The 18,906-nt window shown below is 48.6% G+C and overlaps 1 protein-coding gene and 3 non-coding genes across 9 annotated transcripts in view; all 4 read left to right on the top strand.

The window, feature by feature from the left end:
• The first annotated feature begins 3,171 nt into the window (after positions 1-3,171).
• LOC127035082 (U4 spliceosomal RNA) lies at positions 3,172-3,312 on the top strand. The gene has a single exon (XR_007769559.1). It is a non-coding gene; the product is annotated as a U4 spliceosomal RNA (small nuclear RNA).
• A 2,141-nt stretch (positions 3,313-5,453) lies between these two features.
• Positions 5,454-5,594, top strand: LOC127035081 (U4 spliceosomal RNA). Its single transcript, XR_007769558.1, has one exon. It is a non-coding gene; the product is annotated as a U4 spliceosomal RNA (small nuclear RNA).
• Positions 5,595-7,907: 2,313 nt separating this feature from the next.
• LOC127035084 (U4 spliceosomal RNA) lies at positions 7,908-8,048 on the top strand. The gene has a single exon (XR_007769561.1). It is a non-coding gene; the product is annotated as a U4 spliceosomal RNA (small nuclear RNA).
• Positions 8,049-17,969: 9,921 nt separating this feature from the next.
• Positions 17,970-18,906, top strand: part of PXN (paxillin) — a 69,105-nt gene continuing 68,168 nt past the window's right edge. For all 6 annotated transcript variants that reach the window (XM_050923588.1, XM_050923587.1, XM_050923585.1 and 3 more), the window contains exon 1: positions 17,970-18,050. In XM_050923588.1, coding sequence (XP_050779545.1) covers positions 18,038-18,050 — 13 coding nt within the window. In that variant the 5' untranslated portion in view covers positions 17,970-18,037. The remainder of the gene's footprint in view (positions 18,051-18,906) is intronic.

The raw sequence follows: 18,906 nt of genomic DNA, 5'->3' as shown, positions 1-18,906 counted from the left end.
ACCTCCCTGGCCACACTATAGCGGACCTTAAGGTGGCCATCCTGCAGCAAAAAAACTTCAGGACCAGACTTCAAAGAGAAACTGCTGAGCTTCAGTTCATCTGCAAATTTGACACCATCAGCTCAGGATTAAACAAAGACTGTGAATGGCTTGTCAACTACAAAACCAGTTTCTCTTCCCTTGGTTTTCACACCTCAAGTGCTAGAACAGGGCCTCATCCTCCCTGATGGAACTAACCTCATTATCTCTAGCTTGCTTGCATATATATACCTGCCCCTGGAAATTTCCACTACATGCATCTGACGAAGTGGGTATTCACCCACGAAAGCTCATGCTCCAAAACGTCTGTTAGTCTATAAGGTGCCACAGGATTCTTTGCTGCATTCCTCCCTTGTTTCACACATCCAGGCAGAGTTCCTCTGGGTGGCATCTGCTGGCTCCCTAGACAGCTTTGAGGAACAGTGGACTCTGTCAAGGGTTCTGTGCTCAGTGTTCCCCTCTGGATCCCTACTTCAGAATCTATGACCTTGAACTTGAGATACAAACATCATTAACAATCTTTGATAGTCTCTCTGGAGGCTGGTTTTCTTGCCTGATTAAAAAAACTGATGAGGTGAAGATTTTTGTATAGGTTTCTACTTAGATTTGTCTCATTTTCTCTTGGCTCTCTAAATTTCTCACTGGGGTTCTCTGTAGTGTTTCTGGTTTGTTGGGGGAGGAATAAATGCTGGCCCTTGTCTTAAATCTGTAGTGGTTTAGTCTGAGGAGCTCTGCTGCCTTCCTTTTCTGGTGCTCTGTGTGGTTTGGAGGGGCTTTTTCTCGAGAGCTGGGGAGTGCAGACTGTGAATTCTTAAAGCGAGTCCTGTGCTCACTCACTTGAAAGAGTACAACTGGCCCCTGAAGGTGAAAGGGCAGCCATATAATATTCCCTTCTTTCCAGTGAGAGGGAGACAGAGGAATGGGAGGTGAATCAAGCCACACGGTTAAAGCAGAGGCCCCAGCTGCCTGAGTTGTGAAGACCAAAAGTATAACTGAGTTACAAAAATAATTAGTAAATTTCCTGGAGGAAAAGTCCATCAATGGCTATTAGCCAAGATGGTCAAGGATGCACCCTATGCTGTGGGTGTCATTAAACCTTTGACTGAAGCTGGGACTGGATGGGATGGATCACAGTAAATTGCCCTGTTCTGTTCATTCCTTCTGAAGCATCTAGCACCAGCCTGTCTTAAGGCAGGATACTAAGCTAGAAGGACCATTTGTGTGACCCAGTATCTCCATTCTTATGAGTTACTCCCTTTAACTGGAAGCAAGTAGACGGTGGTAGAAATCACTGGGAATAGCCAGAAGTGACCAGGTGTGTCAGGTGCAACCTGGGACTGACCATTGTGTCCCCTTAACTATGGGTTGTCTTTCACAATGCCTTATTGGTGACAAGCAGCAACACCCTCACACCCCCAGTGCTTTACCACTGAGTATGACTGCATGTGGATCCCCATACCCATCTAGATTGCATGAATGCTCCCAAAGCCACTCATGAATCATACAGAGAAAGGAACTAGACTAATCACCCCCGGCTCCCAGCTTTGTATTTCAGGAATATACCATCTTGCACTGCTCAAGACCTTTCTTGAGCAATGCAAGTTTAATTGATTCTCCACGTTGTCAATGGAAAGTAGATATACACCAGCCTTTGTAACCTGAGCAGATTAACCTAGTACTTCAGTCAAAACTCACCAGTAAGTGTTATAGAGGGCAAACAATTAATGAGTCCACCCTGCATAAGCTTTATACAGGCTAAAATTGATTTGGTGTTTGGACCCCATTGGAATTTGGGCATCTGAGTGTTAAAGACAGGAACACTTCTCAAGCTGCTTTCAATTAAGCCGACAGCTGTTGGGGGACATGGTTCAGACCTGGGTCTGGGTTTGCAGCAGGCTAGCCGGTCTGTCTCAAACCAGGCAGGGCACTGAAGTCCCAAGATGCCAGGGCAGGAAAGCAGGGTCAGAAGTAGTCTTGGCACATCAGGCGGCAGTTCCCAAGGGGCTTTCTGTGATCCAACCAGTCACAAGTGCCTACCTGTTTCAACACTGTGCTGTGCCCCAGAAGTGGCCAGCAGTGGGTTCAGCTTCTAGGCAGGGGGGCCACGGGGCTCCGTGCACTTCCCCTGCCCAAATTACTGGTGCTACACTCCCATTGGCTGGGAACTGATGGGGTGGTGCTTGTGGGTGAGAGCCACACTGTGCCACTTGCGCACCTCTGCCTATGAGTCGGACCTGCTGCTGGCTGCTTCCAGGGCACAGCATGCTCTGGGTGCCATGACAGGCAGGAAACCTGCCTCTATACCCTTGCTGTGCTGCTGACTGGGAGCCGCCAGATGTAAGTCTGCCCCAACCCCGTGCCCCAGCCCTGAGCCACTCCAACCCAGAACCCCTTTCTGCAGCCCAAACGGTTCACACACAAGCTCTGATCCTCTCCTGCACCCCAACACACTGCCCCAGCCCTAAGCCCCCCAAACCCAGAACCCCTTCCTGAACCCCAAATCCCTCATCTTCAGCCATGCCCCCAAGCCTGTGCCCCAGGCAAGAGCCCTGACCCCCTCCTGCATCCCAGCCCCCTGTCCCAGACCAGAGCCCCTCCCACACCCTGAATCCCTCATTCCCAGTCCCACCTTGCAGCCCTCACCCGAGCCAGTACCACACCCCAAACCCCTCATCCTCAGCTCCTTTGGCTCATGAGCATCAACAATTTTCTACAAAATGTAAAACCACTGGTTTAGTCCATGTTCCTGAAATGCTTGTTTTTCCTTTTCTGGTGCTCTTTCTAATGAAAGTGTGAACAATCCAGTATGATGATAATTTGATAATTTACATTTTTTCCCTAATAGTCTCAGCTTTTTTTCCTCCTCTCAGCATTTTAGAGGGTCAATACAATTAGCTAATTAGCATAAAATATCCCAGAATGCTTCAGTATCTCTTCTTGTCTTGAATTTGGTAATAAAATTAGTGACAGTCAAAGTCTGTGTAATATCTTATTGCTTAACTATAATAGAGGTAGGTTTACATTAACCTGCCGGAGAAAAGTTTCCGGGGCACATTGAGGGCTTGTGAAAACTCCCTTTAACCTTAAGAGTGATCAGATTTTAGTGGTTTGTAAAATTGGCATAGTTTCTGTAGCTTTGCGCAGCGGCAGTATCATAGCCAATGAGGTTAATCCGAGGCGTGATTATTGCTAGTTGAAAACTTTTCCCAATACCCCGCCATGACGACTTGAAATATAGTCGGCATTGGCAATTTTTGACAGTCTCTTGCGAGACTGACATTGTTGTTACAAAATCAGAATTTACTTTTGGGTGCTCGTTGTCGTTAGGTTTTTAAGTGTATTTGGGTTTTGAGTGTAGTTAATAGCAGGTGATGGATGTTATTTTAACTAGCTGAGTGTTCTTCTGCCGTTTCCTTTACGGTAAATCGTGATCTGTATTGCATGAAGGGAATGTTTTGTTTAACCAACAAACATTTCTTCATCATTCAGTTTTTAGCTTCTTTCACAGGTATCGCTGCCTCATACGAGTCCTGTAAGGTATGAGTACCCCCGGGGCAGTAACCTCCAGGTACGAATGTCTTCGGGCCGGGTGAGCGGAGACTATTACTCTGAGTACTCGGGTCTTCCACGGCGCCGCGGGGATTAGTGTTTCATACAATAGAGCAGAGCTACAACTTGTGATGCTCCCGCGCAGAAGGGTTGAGGGACCCCGGGGAAGAGATGGGGGCCCTCAGCGGCTTGTCCCCCGCCCCGGGTAACGGATGGGGGGGGCTCCTCAGCCGTTTTCTCTCCCCCCCCCCGGTAACGGATGGGGGGACCCCTCAGCGGCTCGTCCCCCGCCCCGGGTAACGGATGGGGGGGCTCCTCAGCCGTTTGCCCCCCCGGGTAACGGATGGGGGGGGCTCCTCAGCCGTTTGCCCCCCCCCCGGGTAACAGATGGCGGGGGCCCTCAGCGGCTCGTCCCCCTTGCCGGGTAACGGATGGGGGGGCCCCTCAGCGGCTCGTCCCCCGCGCCGGGTAACGGATGGGGGGGCTCCTCAGCGGCTCGTCCCCCGCCCCGGGTAACGGATCGGGGGGGCCCCTCAGCGGCTTGTCCCCCGCTCCGGGTAACGGATCGGGGGGGCCCCTCAGCGGCTCGTCCCCCGCCGCGGGTAACGGATGGGGGGGGGCTCAGCGGCTCGTCCCCCGCCCCGGGTAACGGATCGGGGGGGGCCCCTCAGCGGCTCGTCCCCAGCCCCGGGTAACGGATGGGGGGGCCCTCAGCCGTTTGTCCCCTGCCCCGGGTAACAGATGGCGGGGGCCCTCAGCGGCTCGTCCCCCGCCCTGGGTAACGGATGGGGGGGCTCCTCAGCCGTTTGCCCCCACCCCGGGTAACAGATGGCGGGGGCCCTCAGCGGCTCGTCCCCCTTGCCGGGTAACGGATGGGGGGGGCCCTCAGCGGCTCGTCCCCCGCCCCGGGTAACGGATCGGGGGGGCCCCTCAGCGGCTCGTCCCCCGCCCCGGGTAACGGATCGGGGGGGCCCCTCAGCGGCTCGTCCCCCTTGCCGGGTAACGGATGGGGGGGCTCCTCAGCGGCTCGTCCCCCGCGCCGGGTAACGGATGGGGGGGCTCCTCAGCGGCTCGTCCCCCGCCCCGGGTAACGGATCGGGGGGGCCCCTCAGCGGCTCGTCCCCCGCTCCGGGTAACGGATGGGGGGGGCCCCTCAGCGGCTCGTCCCCCGCTCCGGGTAACGGATGGGGGGGGGCTCAGAGGCTCGTCCCCCGCCCCGGGTAACGGATCGGGGGGGCCCCTCAGCGGCTCGTCCCCCGCTCCGGGTAACGGATGGGGGGGGCCCTCAGCGGCTCGTCCCCCGGCCCGGGTTACGGATGGGGGGGCTCCTCAGCGGCTCGTCCCCCGGCCCGGGTTACGGATGCGGGGGACGCTCCGCAGCGGCTTGTCTCCCTGTCGGACGGAAGTGAGGCTGTTCCCTCGGGCTCGCACAGGCGCGCCGCTCTTCCCCCGCTCCGCTGTCCCGCAGGCTGACAAGCCAGGAAGCGGCGGCTCCCATTTCCAGGCCGCCGCCATTTTCCCCGCCCCATTCCCCAGTGCCTCCCTCACTTGTTTCCCGCCTTCGCCCTCCTCTGAACCGAGAGTACAGCGGTTGACTGCGCCTCAGACAGGCTCGAGCTTGGTGACGTAAATGTCTATTTTGCATAGAGACTCCCAGAGGTCTCTGCGGCGATCTGATCGTTTTAAGTGGCATGAAGGCGCTGAACCCCTCAACCCTGCTGCATTTAGCTGGCACTGCTCGGTGCCTGAGAGAGTGTTCCTCAGGGGGGCTCGTACCCGACTTGCCGCCACCGCATACTAGCCTTCCCCCTAACCCGGTAGAGTATGGCCCCTCGAGGGGCTGCGGCGCCGACTGACTTAGCGTTAGCTTTGCGCAGTGGCAGTATCGTAGCCAATGAGGTTAATCCGAGGCGCGATTATTGCTAATTGAAAACTTTTCCCAATACCCCGCCATGACGACTTGAAATATAGTCGGCATTGGCAATTTTTGACAGTCTCTACGGAGACTGAATGTAATTGGTTAATAATAGATTTAAGTTAATTATTGTGTCTGTGTATTTACTTCACATAGTTATTTGTGTACTCCTTGGTTATTTAAATATGAAGCCTTTCTTGTTCCTACTTTGAATATTTTGTTTGAGCAGGTTTTGTATGGTTTTCTGTTTCTGTACAATTTTCTTGAAGTATTGTAAATTTCCAGGTGCATGAAGTTTGTTGCATCTCTAAGTGATAAAATGTGTATGTTTTATTACTTTTATTTTTTGGTGCTGTCTATTCCTGTTAATGAAATGCTTTAATGAATTGAGAGCAACTCCAACAATTTTAAATAAATCTCATTTTGTTTTTCCCCCATTGAAAGGAGAATGTGGCCTGAAAATTAAAGGTGAGAGAGCAAAAAGGTATAAAGTAAAAGTAAAGACATTATATATGAAATAACAAGGAGTCCAGTGGCACTTTAAAGACTAACATATGTTGAAGGCCAATTTAGTCAGAGTGGATGTAGTCCACTCCCAATAATTGATGAGGTGTCAATATCAAGAGAGTTAAAATTGCTTTTGTAGTGAGCCAGCCTAGAGGGGCACTAGGGGGTGAGAGCTGAGGAAATGTTCTAAGGGTACGTCCAGACTACCCACCGTATTGGCCAGTAGTGATCGATTTATCGATCCCTGAACGTGCTCCCCTTCAACTCCGGAACTCCACCGGAGCGAGTGGCAGTAGTGGAGTCGACGGGGGAGCCACAGAAGTCGATCCCACGCCGTGAGGACGGGAAGTAAGTCGGAATAAGATACTTTGACTTCAGCTACGGTATTCCCGTAGCTGAAGTTGCATATCTTACATCGACACCCACCCCCAGTGTAGACCAGGCCTAAGTCAGCCATAAAAATGTTGGCATACTGTGGGACCATGAGGGTACCCATAGCATTGCCACTGACTTGAAGGTATAGGTTGTCCCCAAATCTGAAATGGTTGTGGGTGAAGACAAAGTCACAAAGCTCAGGAACAAATCTACACAGAAACACACTTAGAGCCCTGAGCAGGGGTATTCTATGTGCTACCCAAGATCCATAAACCTGGAAATCCTTGATACCCCATCATCTCAGGCATTGGCACTTATACAGCAGGATTATCTGGCTATTTGGACTCTCTTCTCAGACCCTACGCTACCAGTACTCCTAGTGATCTTCGAGACACACACCACTGACGTCCTGAGGAAACTACAATGCATTGGTGATCTTCCTGAAAACACCATCTTGGTGGTCACCATGGATATAGGAACTCTTTACACCAATATTCCACACGAGGATGGACTACAAGTTGTCACAAACACTATCTCTGATGTAGCCACGGCAAACCTGGTGACAGCTTTGTGACTTGTCCTCACCCACAAACATGTCAGATTTCCCTCTCTTTGTATTCACACCTCCTCATAAATTATTGGGAGTGGACTACATCCATCCTGACTAAATTGACCTTCAACATTGGCTCTCCACTTGTAAGGCAACTCCCTTCTCCTAATGTGCCAATATATATTTATGCCTGTATCTGTAATTTTCACTCCATGCAACTGAAGAAGTGGGCTTTTTACCTATGAAAGCTTATGCCCAAATAAATGTGTTAGTCTTTAAGGTGCCACTAGACTTCTCATTGTTTTTGTAGATACAGACTAACACAGCTACCTCTCTGATATATTTGAAATAAAATCAGGCAGAGGCTAATACAGCCAGCAGGGAAAAGGCTGGGATTTCTTTTACCAGAGGATTGAGAATGAAGAATTGGAGGTGACACACAAGACCCTTCTGGAGAGTTCAGAGGTATTTCAATAGTTTCTAAAACTTGTTTTGAATATACCTATACTGCACCATATGATATCAAGCATTGTAATTATTTAGAGATATTAGTTAGAATTTACTCACTTATAAAAGTGATCCTAGATTTTTACCATGAAAGAATGAAAGTTGTATGATAGATCAAACTAAATGATCCAGTAAAACATAAATTTGATAATTTACATTGGTGGTCTTTTTCTAATTCAGTAGTCTATGCTTTTTCCCTCGGCATTTTATAGGGTCAATACAATTAGCTAATTAGCATAACATATCCCAGAATGCTTCAGTATCTTTTCTTGTCTTTAAATTGGTAATAAAATTTGGGAAAGTCAAAGTCTGTGTAAATATCTTATTGCTTAATTATAACAGAGATGAGTTTACATTGACCTGATGGAGAAAGGTTTTCAAGGCATTCTAAGTGCTAGTGAAAACTCCCTTTAACCGAAAGGAGTGATCAGATTTTAGTGGCTTGTAAGATTGGGAATTTTCTTTATCTTTGTGCAGTGGCAGTATCATAGCTAATGAGGTTAATCCGAGGCGTGATCATTGCTAGTTGAAAACTTTTCCCAATATCCTGCTATGACAACTTGAAATATAGTTGTTATTGGCAATTTTTGACAGTCTCCTGTGAGACTGATATTGTTGTTATAAAATCAGACTTTAATTTAGGATGTTTACTGTAGCTTGAATAGTAGGTTTTTAATCGTATGTAGGTTTTGAATATAGCTGTTAGTAGGTGATATATTGTTTTAATCAACAAGCTTTAGATGTTTTTTTATTTTATCTTCAATTGTTTCTTGTTACCAGTAAGTGCTGCTGAAAAGCAGAACGTAGGAAATGTTTTATTTAATCAGTAAATGTCTCTCACTTATAAAAGTGGTCTTAGATGTTTACCATGAAGAAACCATATCCTTTTATCTTAGAAAAAGCAGTTGCTGAGTAAGTGGTTAGTTGAAACATCCTAATGGGCTAAATTCTGTGTTGCGGCTGCTACACTGTTTTGAATGCATAGCTATTATGCAGACAGTGCCCATCTCACACCTTTCACATCATGATAGATTATCAGGTACTTACATCACATCACAGCCTTAGTTGCCATGGGTTGAATCCCTGTATTGAAGAGGGCATCTCCAATCCTTCATTTTGTGCAAACTGAGTGCAGTTTTTGAACTGTTGACTCATTGCCTATCTGGCTCCCCTATCTCAAAGCTCAATTAACAAATTTATTCCCTATTTGCATGGCTAGGGACCCAGCACATTTGAGAGAAACAGATGGATGGTGTAAGTGGTTTGAGTAGAGAAGGGGGAACCTGGAGCCTCTGACTGCCAGATAGGGAGATTGAATGACAGGGGATGGATCACTTAATAAATTGCCCTGTTAGTAGGGCCAAGGTGGGGAAAGGAATCCTGCCTCTGTGCTGTACCTGCTCTAAGGAGAAACTGATGACTTTATGTCCCAGTGTTGCCCATCTGGTATCTTTCACCAGCAATACAGTCATTTTCTTTAAGATATGGCTCCACTGCATAGTTAACTCAACTTACTCCTCTTGAGCTACAAAAACCTTCATAAATAACAGGAGTATTTGTGGCACCTTAGAGACTAACAAATTTATTTGACTGTAAGCTTCATCGGACGCATAGAATGGAACATATAGTGAGTGTGTGTGTATATATAGTGTGTGTGTATATACATATACACACACACACACAGAGAACATGAAAAGGTGGGAGTTGCCCAACCAACTCTAAGAGGCTAGTTAATTAAGATGAACTGTTGTCAGCAGGAGAAAAAAACTTTTGTAGTGATAATCAAGATAGCCCATTTAAGACAGTTTGACAAGATACTTAACATGGGGGAAATAGATTCAATGTTTGTAATGGCTCAGCCATTCCCAGTCTCTATTTTGTAGTGATTAACACTACAAAAGTTTTTTTCTCCTGCTGACAACAGTTCATCTTAATTAATTAGCCTCTTAGAGTTGGTTGGGCTACTCCCACCTTCTCATGTTCTCTGTATGTACATATATCTCCTCACTATATGTTCCATTCTATGCGTCCGATGAAGTGGGCTGTAGCCCACGAAAGCTTACACATAAAATAAATGTGTTCGTCTCTAAGGTGTCATAAGTACTCCTGTTATATTTGTGGATACAGACTAACACGGCTGCTACTCAAAAACCTTCATGTCTGCCTCCAGTCAGATAGTAACACACTGGGAAGGTGTTCTCTGGCTTGCCATTCCAGTCAGACGAAGTTCTTTACCAGAGCTGGAGAACTGCATTTGTTAGCACTAGGTACCACACACGAATGTGGGGATTGAATGACAAACTAGCACATATGAAGTGGGAATTGATGTCTGTTCCTGAACCAAAGAAGAAGTAGTTGGCAAGAATATTCATCTGAGGAGGTATTGTGAAAAGGCATTGGAGGACTAATAGCACCTAAATTAAGCTAGAGTGGGCCTACATTACCGACTGGTCATGCTAATAGCTGATATCTTGTGCTCACTCATGTTTTAGCCTCTTCCAGTTAACTCAGGTTAAAACCGCCAAAGCACTCAAGTGAGGCAGTTTTGTGTATGAGTGGGACTTGAATTAAGGAGACCACTTGAATCTATAACTTGAGCTAGCTTGCCATGAAGACAAGTCTTTAGAATTTTGATTTAAAAGCTGTTTTACTGGAAAACCATATCACCAGTGGTGATGGCCCTGCCATTTCTACTTCACCAGGCATTTCACAGAGAGTTCAATTCAGCAGCTAGAGCAAAGTCTGTTTCTTAAGGGCCCAATTCTGAGAGGTATTGAGGCTGTCATAACCTTAGTCCCAGATTTGGACCTTAGCGTCCAAAATATGGGGGTTAGCATGAAAACCTCCAAGCTTAGCCACCAGCCTGGACCTGGTACCTGCTGCCAACACCCAAAAAATTAGAGTGTTTTGGGGCACTTTGGTCCCTCTGAAAAACCTTCCCTGGGGACCCCAAGACCCAAATCCCTTGAGTCTTACAACAAAGGGAAATAATCCTTTTTTCCTTCCCCCCTCCAGGTGCTCCTGGAGAGATACACAGACACAAGCTCTGTGAATCCAAACAGAGTGAATCTTCCTCTCTGTTCCCAATCCTGGAAACAAAAAGTACTTTCCTATTCCCCCAGAGGGAATGCAAAATCAGGCTAGCAATCCAACACACAGATCTCCCCGATTTCTTTCTTCCACCAATTTCCTGGTGAGTACAGACTTAATTTTCCTGAAGTAAAGAAAACTCCAACAGGTCTTAAAAGAAAGCTTTATATAAAAAGAAAGAAAAATACAAATGGGCTCTCTGTATTAAGATGATACAATACAGGGTCGATTGCTTAAAAGAATATTGAATAAACAGCCTTATTCAAAAAGAATACCAGTCAAAGCACTCCAGCACTTATATTTATGCAAATACCAAAGAAAAGAAAACCATAGAACTTACTATCTGATCTCTTTGTCCTTACACTTAGAAACAGAAGACTAGAAAGTAGAAAGTACTTCTCCAAAGCTCAGAGAAAGCAGGCAGACAGACAAAAGATTCAGACCCTAAATTCCCTCCACCCAAAGTTGAAAAAATCCGGTTTCCTGATTGGTCCTCTGGTCAGGTGCTTCAGGTGAAAGAGACATTAACCCTTAGCTATCTGTTTATGACACGCCCCCCAAATTGCAGACAGTGGGGAAGCTCACTGGCGGCGATTTCCTTCTAGAACTTGAAAATAAACAGATTAATACAACACATACACCCGTACATATACTCCTAAGTATATAACTAACAGACTTCTACATTTTAAGAACACTTTTTAACTACTGAATTCTGGGAAACTCTCACGGGAGAGTGCATCAGCTACTTTGTTAGAAGCTCCTGTGATGTGTTGAATTTCAAAATCAAAATCTTGGAGAGCTAAACTCCAACGAAGAAGTTTCTTGTTGTTCCCCTTGGCAGTATGAAGCCACTTTAGTGCAGCATGGTCAGTTTGTAGTTGGAACCGCCGTCCCCAAACATATGGGCGTAGCTTTTCCAGGGCGTACACAATGGCATAGCATTCCTTTTCACTGACTGACCAGTGACTTTCCCTCTCAGACAGTTTCTTACTGAGAAACACGACAGGATGGAAGTTGTGATCTGTTGCTTTCTGCATGAGCACCGCTCCTATACCACGCTCAGATGCATCTGTGGTTACTAGGAATGGCTTGTCAAAGTCCGGGGCCCTGAGCACAGGGTCAGACATGAGCATCGCCTTAAGCTGGGTAAAGGCCTTTTGACACTCATCAGTCCACTTAACGGCATTTGGCTGGGTCTTTTTGGTCAGGTCGGTCAATGGGGCAGCGATTTGGCTGTAGTGTGGTACAAATCGCCTGTAGTATCCGGCCAAGCCTAAGAAGGATTGGACCTGCTTCTTTGACCGTGGGACAGGCCACTTTTGGATAGCCTGCACCTTGGCCTGTAGGGGGTTTATGGTTCCTCGACCCACCTGGCCTCATAGTTTTTTGCAATGTAGTAGGCGTGTTTGGGAAATGACACCTCGGGTTTCCACTTTTGGGTTCTGAAGCGCCGACGGGCATGATCTGGGGTTATCCCCATTCGGTATCTGGCCTTGGTTTGAAAAAGTTTATAGTCATTCATTTGCAGCTTAGGCATTTCAGCTGCCACCTCTGCTAAAGGTCCACTGAGCTGTGACCTCAATTCTACCATGTACTGGTCTTCGGGAATGCTGTACCCAAGACAGGCTCTTTCAAAATTTTCCAAGAAGGCCTCGGTGTCATCACCTGCCTTGTAGGTGGGAAATTTCCTGTGCTGTGGAGCAATAATTGGCGCCGGGTTGTTAGGGTTGGCTGGCACATGCAGCCCAGCTTTTGCCATCTCCAGTTCATGTTTTCTTTGTTTTTCCTTCTCTTCATTCTCTTTTTGTTGTTTTTCCATTTCTTTTTGGTGTTTTTCCATTTCTTTTTGGTGTTTTTCCATGTCTCGGCGGTGGGCCGCCTCTTCTTCTGCTTGTTTCCTTCGGTAGGCCACCTCTTCTTCTTCTAGTTTTCTTTTGTGTGCTGCCTCTTGGGCTGCCTGTTCTCTTTGGAAGGCTGCCAGTTTGATGCTTTCTTCCTTTTCTTTCATCTCCATCTCTTTTTGTTTTATTTCCAGTTGTCGCCTGTGTTCAGCTTCTCTGAATTGCTCTTCGGCCTCAATTTTTGCCTTAGAAGTCATGGTTCCTGTTTTCTTGTGTTGGGGTGCCTTCCGGTGTTTATTTTCTGAACTGCAGGTTCTCTGTTGCCTCCTGGAGTCTGCCTAGCAACAGTGCTTTTTTCCTTTTCTCTCTCTAGCTAATGTTCAATGAAGGGAAACCAGAAAAACCACTTTATTTGCATGCATATAAGTGCTGGTACTTGCCTCCTAATGGGAGGGCTATTGCATGACAAAAGACCCTCAACAGTCTCTTAATGGCTTCTCGCTTAACATGCAAGCCACAAACTGCCAGAGAGAGCAGAAAAAAAAAATTCTCTCTGGTTCCCTTTTAAAACCAACTGTTTCTCTCTGCTAAAAAGCCCTTAGCAGAGAAAAGAAAAATATAATATTTCTACTGGCCTCTGGATTCTGTCTATATCCCACCGCTGCTACACCATGTCATAACCTTAGTCCCAGATTTGGACCTTAGCGTCCAAAATATGGGGGTTAGCATGAAAACCTCCAAGCTTAGCCACCAGCCTGGACCTGGTACCTGCTGCCACCACCCAAAAAATTAGAGTGTTTTGGGGCACTTTGGTCCCTCTGAAAAACCTTCCCTGGGGACCCCAAGACCCAAATCCCTTGAGTCTTACAACAAAGGGAAATAATCCTTTTTTCCTTCCCCCCTCCAGGTGCTCCTGGAGAGATACACAGACACAAGCTCTGTGAATCCAAACAGAGTGAATCTTCCTCTCTGTTCCCAATCCTGGAAACAAAAAGTACTTTCCTATTCCCCCAGAGGGAATGCAAAATCAGGCTAGCAATCCAACACACAGATCTCCCCGATTTCTTTCTTCCACCAATTTCCTGGTGAGTACAGACTTAATTTTCCTGAAGTAAAGAAAACTCCAACAGGTCTTAAAAGAAAGCTTTATATAAAAAGAAAGAAAAATACAAATGGGCTCTCTGTATTAAGATGATACAATACAGGGTCGATTGCTTAAAAGAATATTGAATAAACAGCCTTATTCAAAAAGAATACCAATCAAAGCACTCCAGCACTTATATTTATGCAAATACCAAAGAAAAGAAAACCATAGAACTTACTATCTGATCTCTTTGTCCTTACACTTAGAAACAGAAGACTAGAAAGTAGAAAGTACTTCTCCAAAGCTCAGAGAAAGCAGGCAGACAGACAAAAGATTCAGACCCTAAATTCCCTCCACCCAAAGTTGAAAAAATCCGGTTTCCTGATTGGTCCTCTGGTCAGGTGCTTCAGGTGAAAGAGACATTAACCCTTAGCTATCTGTTTATGACAGAGGCCGATTAATTTCAGTGGGAGTTGCAAGCAATCAGTAACACCCAGGATTGGGCCAATTCTGCATTTGCCTTTCATGCCTTGACACATACTTGTTCAGAATCAATGAGGCCCTGGACTGTTGGTTTAATGTTGTGCTAATTTGCACACTGAGATTTTAATAGGATGGCACTGGATGTAAATCAGCACAGAATTGGCCTTTAAAGCTAGTCCCTGGTATCACCTTCTTCTTGACTATAACCTATCTGAATCTCTAAATCCATGATGTAGTCTTTCCAGCACACATGGCCTAATTCTCCATGAGGTGGTTAGTGATACACCTCTACCCCAATATAACATGACCCAATATAACACACCTTTGGATATAATGCTGTAAAGCAGTGCTCCAGGGGGTGGGGCTGCACGCTCTGGTGGATCAAAGCAGATTTGATATAATGCAGTTTCACCTATAATGTGGTAAGATTTTTTGGCTCCCGAGGACAGCATTATATCAGGGTAGAGGTGTATAACCTTTATCAACAGCAGTCATTATTGTTGTACTATTAATTTGCACATGGAATCAATGCTCATTGCTTTCAGCCAAGAACTTAACAGGTTAGTTCAGCCTAGCCTACCTTAATGTGGATGAGGCAGGAAAGATGCAGCTTCCTTTACCATATATGGCTTTTTTCACTAATCGCTTGACTTCTCTATGTCCCTGGATTACTTTAGAAATTAAAAAATGCAGACAAGGCATCAATACAAATGCACTGCAGTTTATTTTTTTATTCACAGTAAAATACAGAACAGAGCATATACCAAGAAAGATGCCTGTCACTCGTTCCTGGGAAGCAAGATGTAGATTCCAAGGAACCTGTGTGGCAGAACTGGGAGAGAAAGACATGATTCCTGTGAATTTAGGACTTCCAAATTACCAACTGCAACAATCCACAGTTGTGTGTATCTATGCCTGAGAACCACAGATCCCCAAGTCATCTCGCTATGTAATACTGCAATACACCAATAGTAACAACCTAGAGACGATAATAGACAGGGAGTCAGATTTGAGATAATAGCAACATGGCCAGACTACATGCACATGGTGTTTAAAATGTCTGTTTTGTCACAGGTTGCTGGGAGTTTCTTAACTCATGCCCATGAGACTTCATAGCAAAGCACACATGTATAAGTTTTATATATTAATCATATTGACATCACAATAGCCATGCAGCACTCTCTACGCTCCCTATGTCCTTTCCCAGCATATATGGGATGCAGCATAAACCTGGGATGAATTTCTGCAGGCTGCTGATTATTCTAAAGTCTCGGCCAGGAACAGGGAAAGGATAGTGCAGTGTCCCTTGACCTAATGACAATACTTCTTAGTAGGGGAAATAATGATATCTATTGGACTGTGTTAGCCAGGAAACTGGGTGTGCCTGTGTTTGGAGAGTGAAAAAATAAAGCACAGTGGATTTTTAGTAGTTGATCGCAAGGTCTCTGTGTTTTCTTTACAACAAACTGCAATCTCGCATGTGCATGCTACACTACAGGACATGCAGTGAGGCTTTAAAAACATACTCTGACTCATTAGGTTTAATTTTTAGGAAAAATGGTGCACAAGTGGTGTTGTCTGAGTTCCCTAGCACTTTGGCCTTTTCTACACTGCCAATTTTCAGGAAATCTCTCACCAGAGCCAATGACTGTTTTTAACCATCCTATCATCTGGAGTACAATAAGATAAGAGGACAGAGTGGTACAAATACTAGCTGTGACAGAAGTGGGACTGCTTTGTAGTCATTTGTGATCACTGTATGGTTGATTTGGTTCAGACGTTTACTGTATGGCTATACTAGCTTAATTTAATAGGCGGTTGTAAGGAAAAGCAGTCAGGCCAGAAACAATGGCTGAGGGTGAGCCACCCCACAGTAAATACTTGGCGGCCCTTATGGGACAATGGCAGAGCCGCTGGTTCTGAGGCATCTGACTCTATCTCCAGCTGAGACTACTGAACTGTTTTGGACAAGCAAGGCCCAGGCCTGGTAATCAACAAGAACAAACCCCTCCAACGCATCATCAAGGATCTACAACCCATCCTGGACAATGATCCCACACTTTCACAGGCCTTGAGTGGCAGGCCAGTCCTTGCCCACAGACAACCTGCCAACCTGAAACATATTCTCACCAGTAACTGCACACCGCACCATAATAACTCTAGCTCAGGAACCAGTCCATGCAACAAACCTCGATGCCAACTCTGCCCACATGTCTACACCAGCGACACCATCACAGGACCTAACCAGATCAGCCACACCATCACTGGTTCATTCACCTGCACATCCACCAATGTAATATACGCCATCATATGCCAGCAATGCCCCTCTGCTATGTACATCGGCCAAACTGGACAGTCTCTACGGAAAAGGATAAATGGACACAAATCAGACATTAGGAATGGCAATATACAAAAACCTGTAGGAGAGCACTTCAACCTCCCTGGCCACACTATTGCAGACCTTAAGGTGGCCATCCTGCAGCAAAAAAACTTCAGGACCAGACTTCAAAGAGAAACTGCTGAGCTTCAGTTCATCTGCAAATTTGACACCATCAGCTCAGGATTGAACAAAGACTGTGAATGGCTTGCCAACTACAGAACCAGTTTCTCCTCTCTTGGTTTTCACACCTCAACTGCTAGAACAGGGCCTCATCCTCCCTGATTGAACTGACCTCGTTATCTCTAGCTTGCTTGCTAGCATATATATACCTGCCCCTGGAAATTTCCACCACATGCATCTGAAGAAGTGGGTATTTCACCCACGAAAGCTCATGCTCCAAAACGTCTGTTAGTCTATAAGGTGCCACAGGATTCTTTGCTGCTTTAACAAGAACAAAGGAGCTTCTAGCTGGATCATCAGGGACTCCCTCCCTCTTTCAAGAGGGTAGTAGTTGGGGAGCTATTTGGGGAAACCAGACTGACACAGCTTCCTGCTAGGGTGTCTGAAGAAGGTAGATAGGCTACCATACGGGGATGGTACATCATTAGGTAGGCTAGACATACATGTAGATTATTAAAACAACGAGGAGTCCTTGTGGCACCTTAGAGACTCACAAATTTATTTGGGCATAAGCTTTCGTGGACTATAACCCACTTTGTTTATAATCCCTTCAGGTTGGGAGCTGGAGTTCCCAGGCCCACCACCAGGTGGCAGTGCCTTAGTGCAGTCTCAGCTGCCTCAGTAGTCAGGTACCTCTAACAAGCCATGTGCTGCCCAGCACTACAGAGGGGCATTGCATAATTCATGGGTCCACCTGGGGTTCAGCACCTTTGGACCTACCTCATGACGCAGCATGCCCCTGGCACCACCCCACAGTCGTGTCCACCTTGCTCCACACTGCAGCACCGCACCCCCGCATCACGCCCCGGGCATGTGATGAAGCATCCAGTCACCATGCATCATGCAGCATCCTGTGGCGCAGCCCGCATGGGACTGTCCCGTGGCACTGCCTACCCCAACACTAGCCTCTGGCACAGTTCCCTTGGGACCGTGTGTGGCACAGCCCCCGTGGGATTGTCCTGTGGCACAGATTCCCTGACACCATCTTGTGGCATGGCCCCCTGTGGCACCATCCTGTGGCACAGCCTCCCTAACACCAGCCTGTGGCACGGCCCCCTGTGGCACCATCCTGTGGCACAGCCTCCCTAACACCAGCCTGTGGCACGGCTCCCTGTGGCACCAGCCTGTGGCACAGCCTCCCTAAGACCAGCCTGTGGTAGAGCCTCCCATGGCACCATGCTGTGGTACAGCCCCCCCGTGGCACCAGTCTGTGGCACAGACTCTCTGACACCAGCCTGTGGCACAGCCCCCCCGTGGTACCAGCCTGTGGCACAGCCCCCCGTGTCATGCTGCCTCCTACCCCCACCGCCCCCCGACGCCAGGCTGGGCTCGGCGCCTAGAACTGGCTCAGGACGGGAGCTGAAGTTCTCAGACCCACCACGCGGTGGCAGCGTCTCACTGGAACCACAGCGGCGCGCCATGCGCGCGGCCGCTCGGGGAGCGCGCACGCCGTAGAGGTGGTGCGGGAGCGCGCCCGCGGGGCTGGCGGAAAAAGTTGCTGCGAGCGGAGCGCGGCGGCTGCGGGCCCGGCCGGACCATGGACGACCTGGGTGAGTGCGAGACCCGGGCACGGCCGCCGGGCAGCGACTATGGGCGATAAGCGCCCCTCCCCCCGGGCTCGCCCTGCACCCCCCTCTGCCCACACCTCCTTCCCCGGCCTCTGCACCCCCACCCTGAGCCCCCAGTCCTCCTCCGCCCCAGCCCCCACCCCGGGCTCACTCTGCACCCCTCAGCCCCCCGCCTGCACCCCCACCCTGAGCCCCCAGTCCTCCTCCGCCCCAGCCCCCACCCCGGGCTCGCCCTGCACCCCTCAGCCCCCCGCCTGCACCCCCACCCTGAGCCCCCAGTCCTCCTCCGCCCCAGCCCCCACCCCGGGCTCGCCCTGCACCCCTCAGCCTGCACCCCCAACCCCACCCCCGGGCTCGCTCTGCACCCCCTTCCCCGACCTCTGCACCCCCACCCTGAGCCCCCAGTCCTCCTCCGCCCCAGCCCCCACCCCGGGCTCGCCCTGCACCCCTCAGCCCCCCGCCTGCACCCCCACCCTGAGCCCCCACGTCCTCCTCCGCCCCAGCCCCCACCCCGGGCTCGCCCTGCACCCCTCAGCCCCCCGCCTGCACCCCCACCCTGAGCCCCCAGTCCTCCTCTGCCCCAGCCTGCACCCCCAACCCCACCCCCGGGCTCGCTCTGCACCCCCTTCCCCGGCCTCTGCACCCCCACCCTGAGCCCCCACGTCCTCCTCCGCCACAGCCCCCACCCCGGGCTCGCACTGCACCCCTCAGCCTGCACCCCCAACCCCACCCCCGGGCTCGCCCTGCACCCCTCAGCCCCCCGCCTGCACCCCCACCCTGAGCCCCCAGTCCTCCTCCGCCCCAGCCCCCACCCCGGGCTCACCCTGCACCCCTCAGC

Source organism: Gopherus flavomarginatus, chromosome 15 (genome assembly GCF_025201925.1).
Source record: "Gopherus flavomarginatus isolate rGopFla2 chromosome 15, rGopFla2.mat.asm, whole genome shotgun sequence".
NCBI lineage: Eukaryota > Metazoa > Chordata > Testudines > Testudinidae > Gopherus > Gopherus flavomarginatus.
This window is presented reverse-complemented; position numbering and strand designations above follow the sequence as displayed.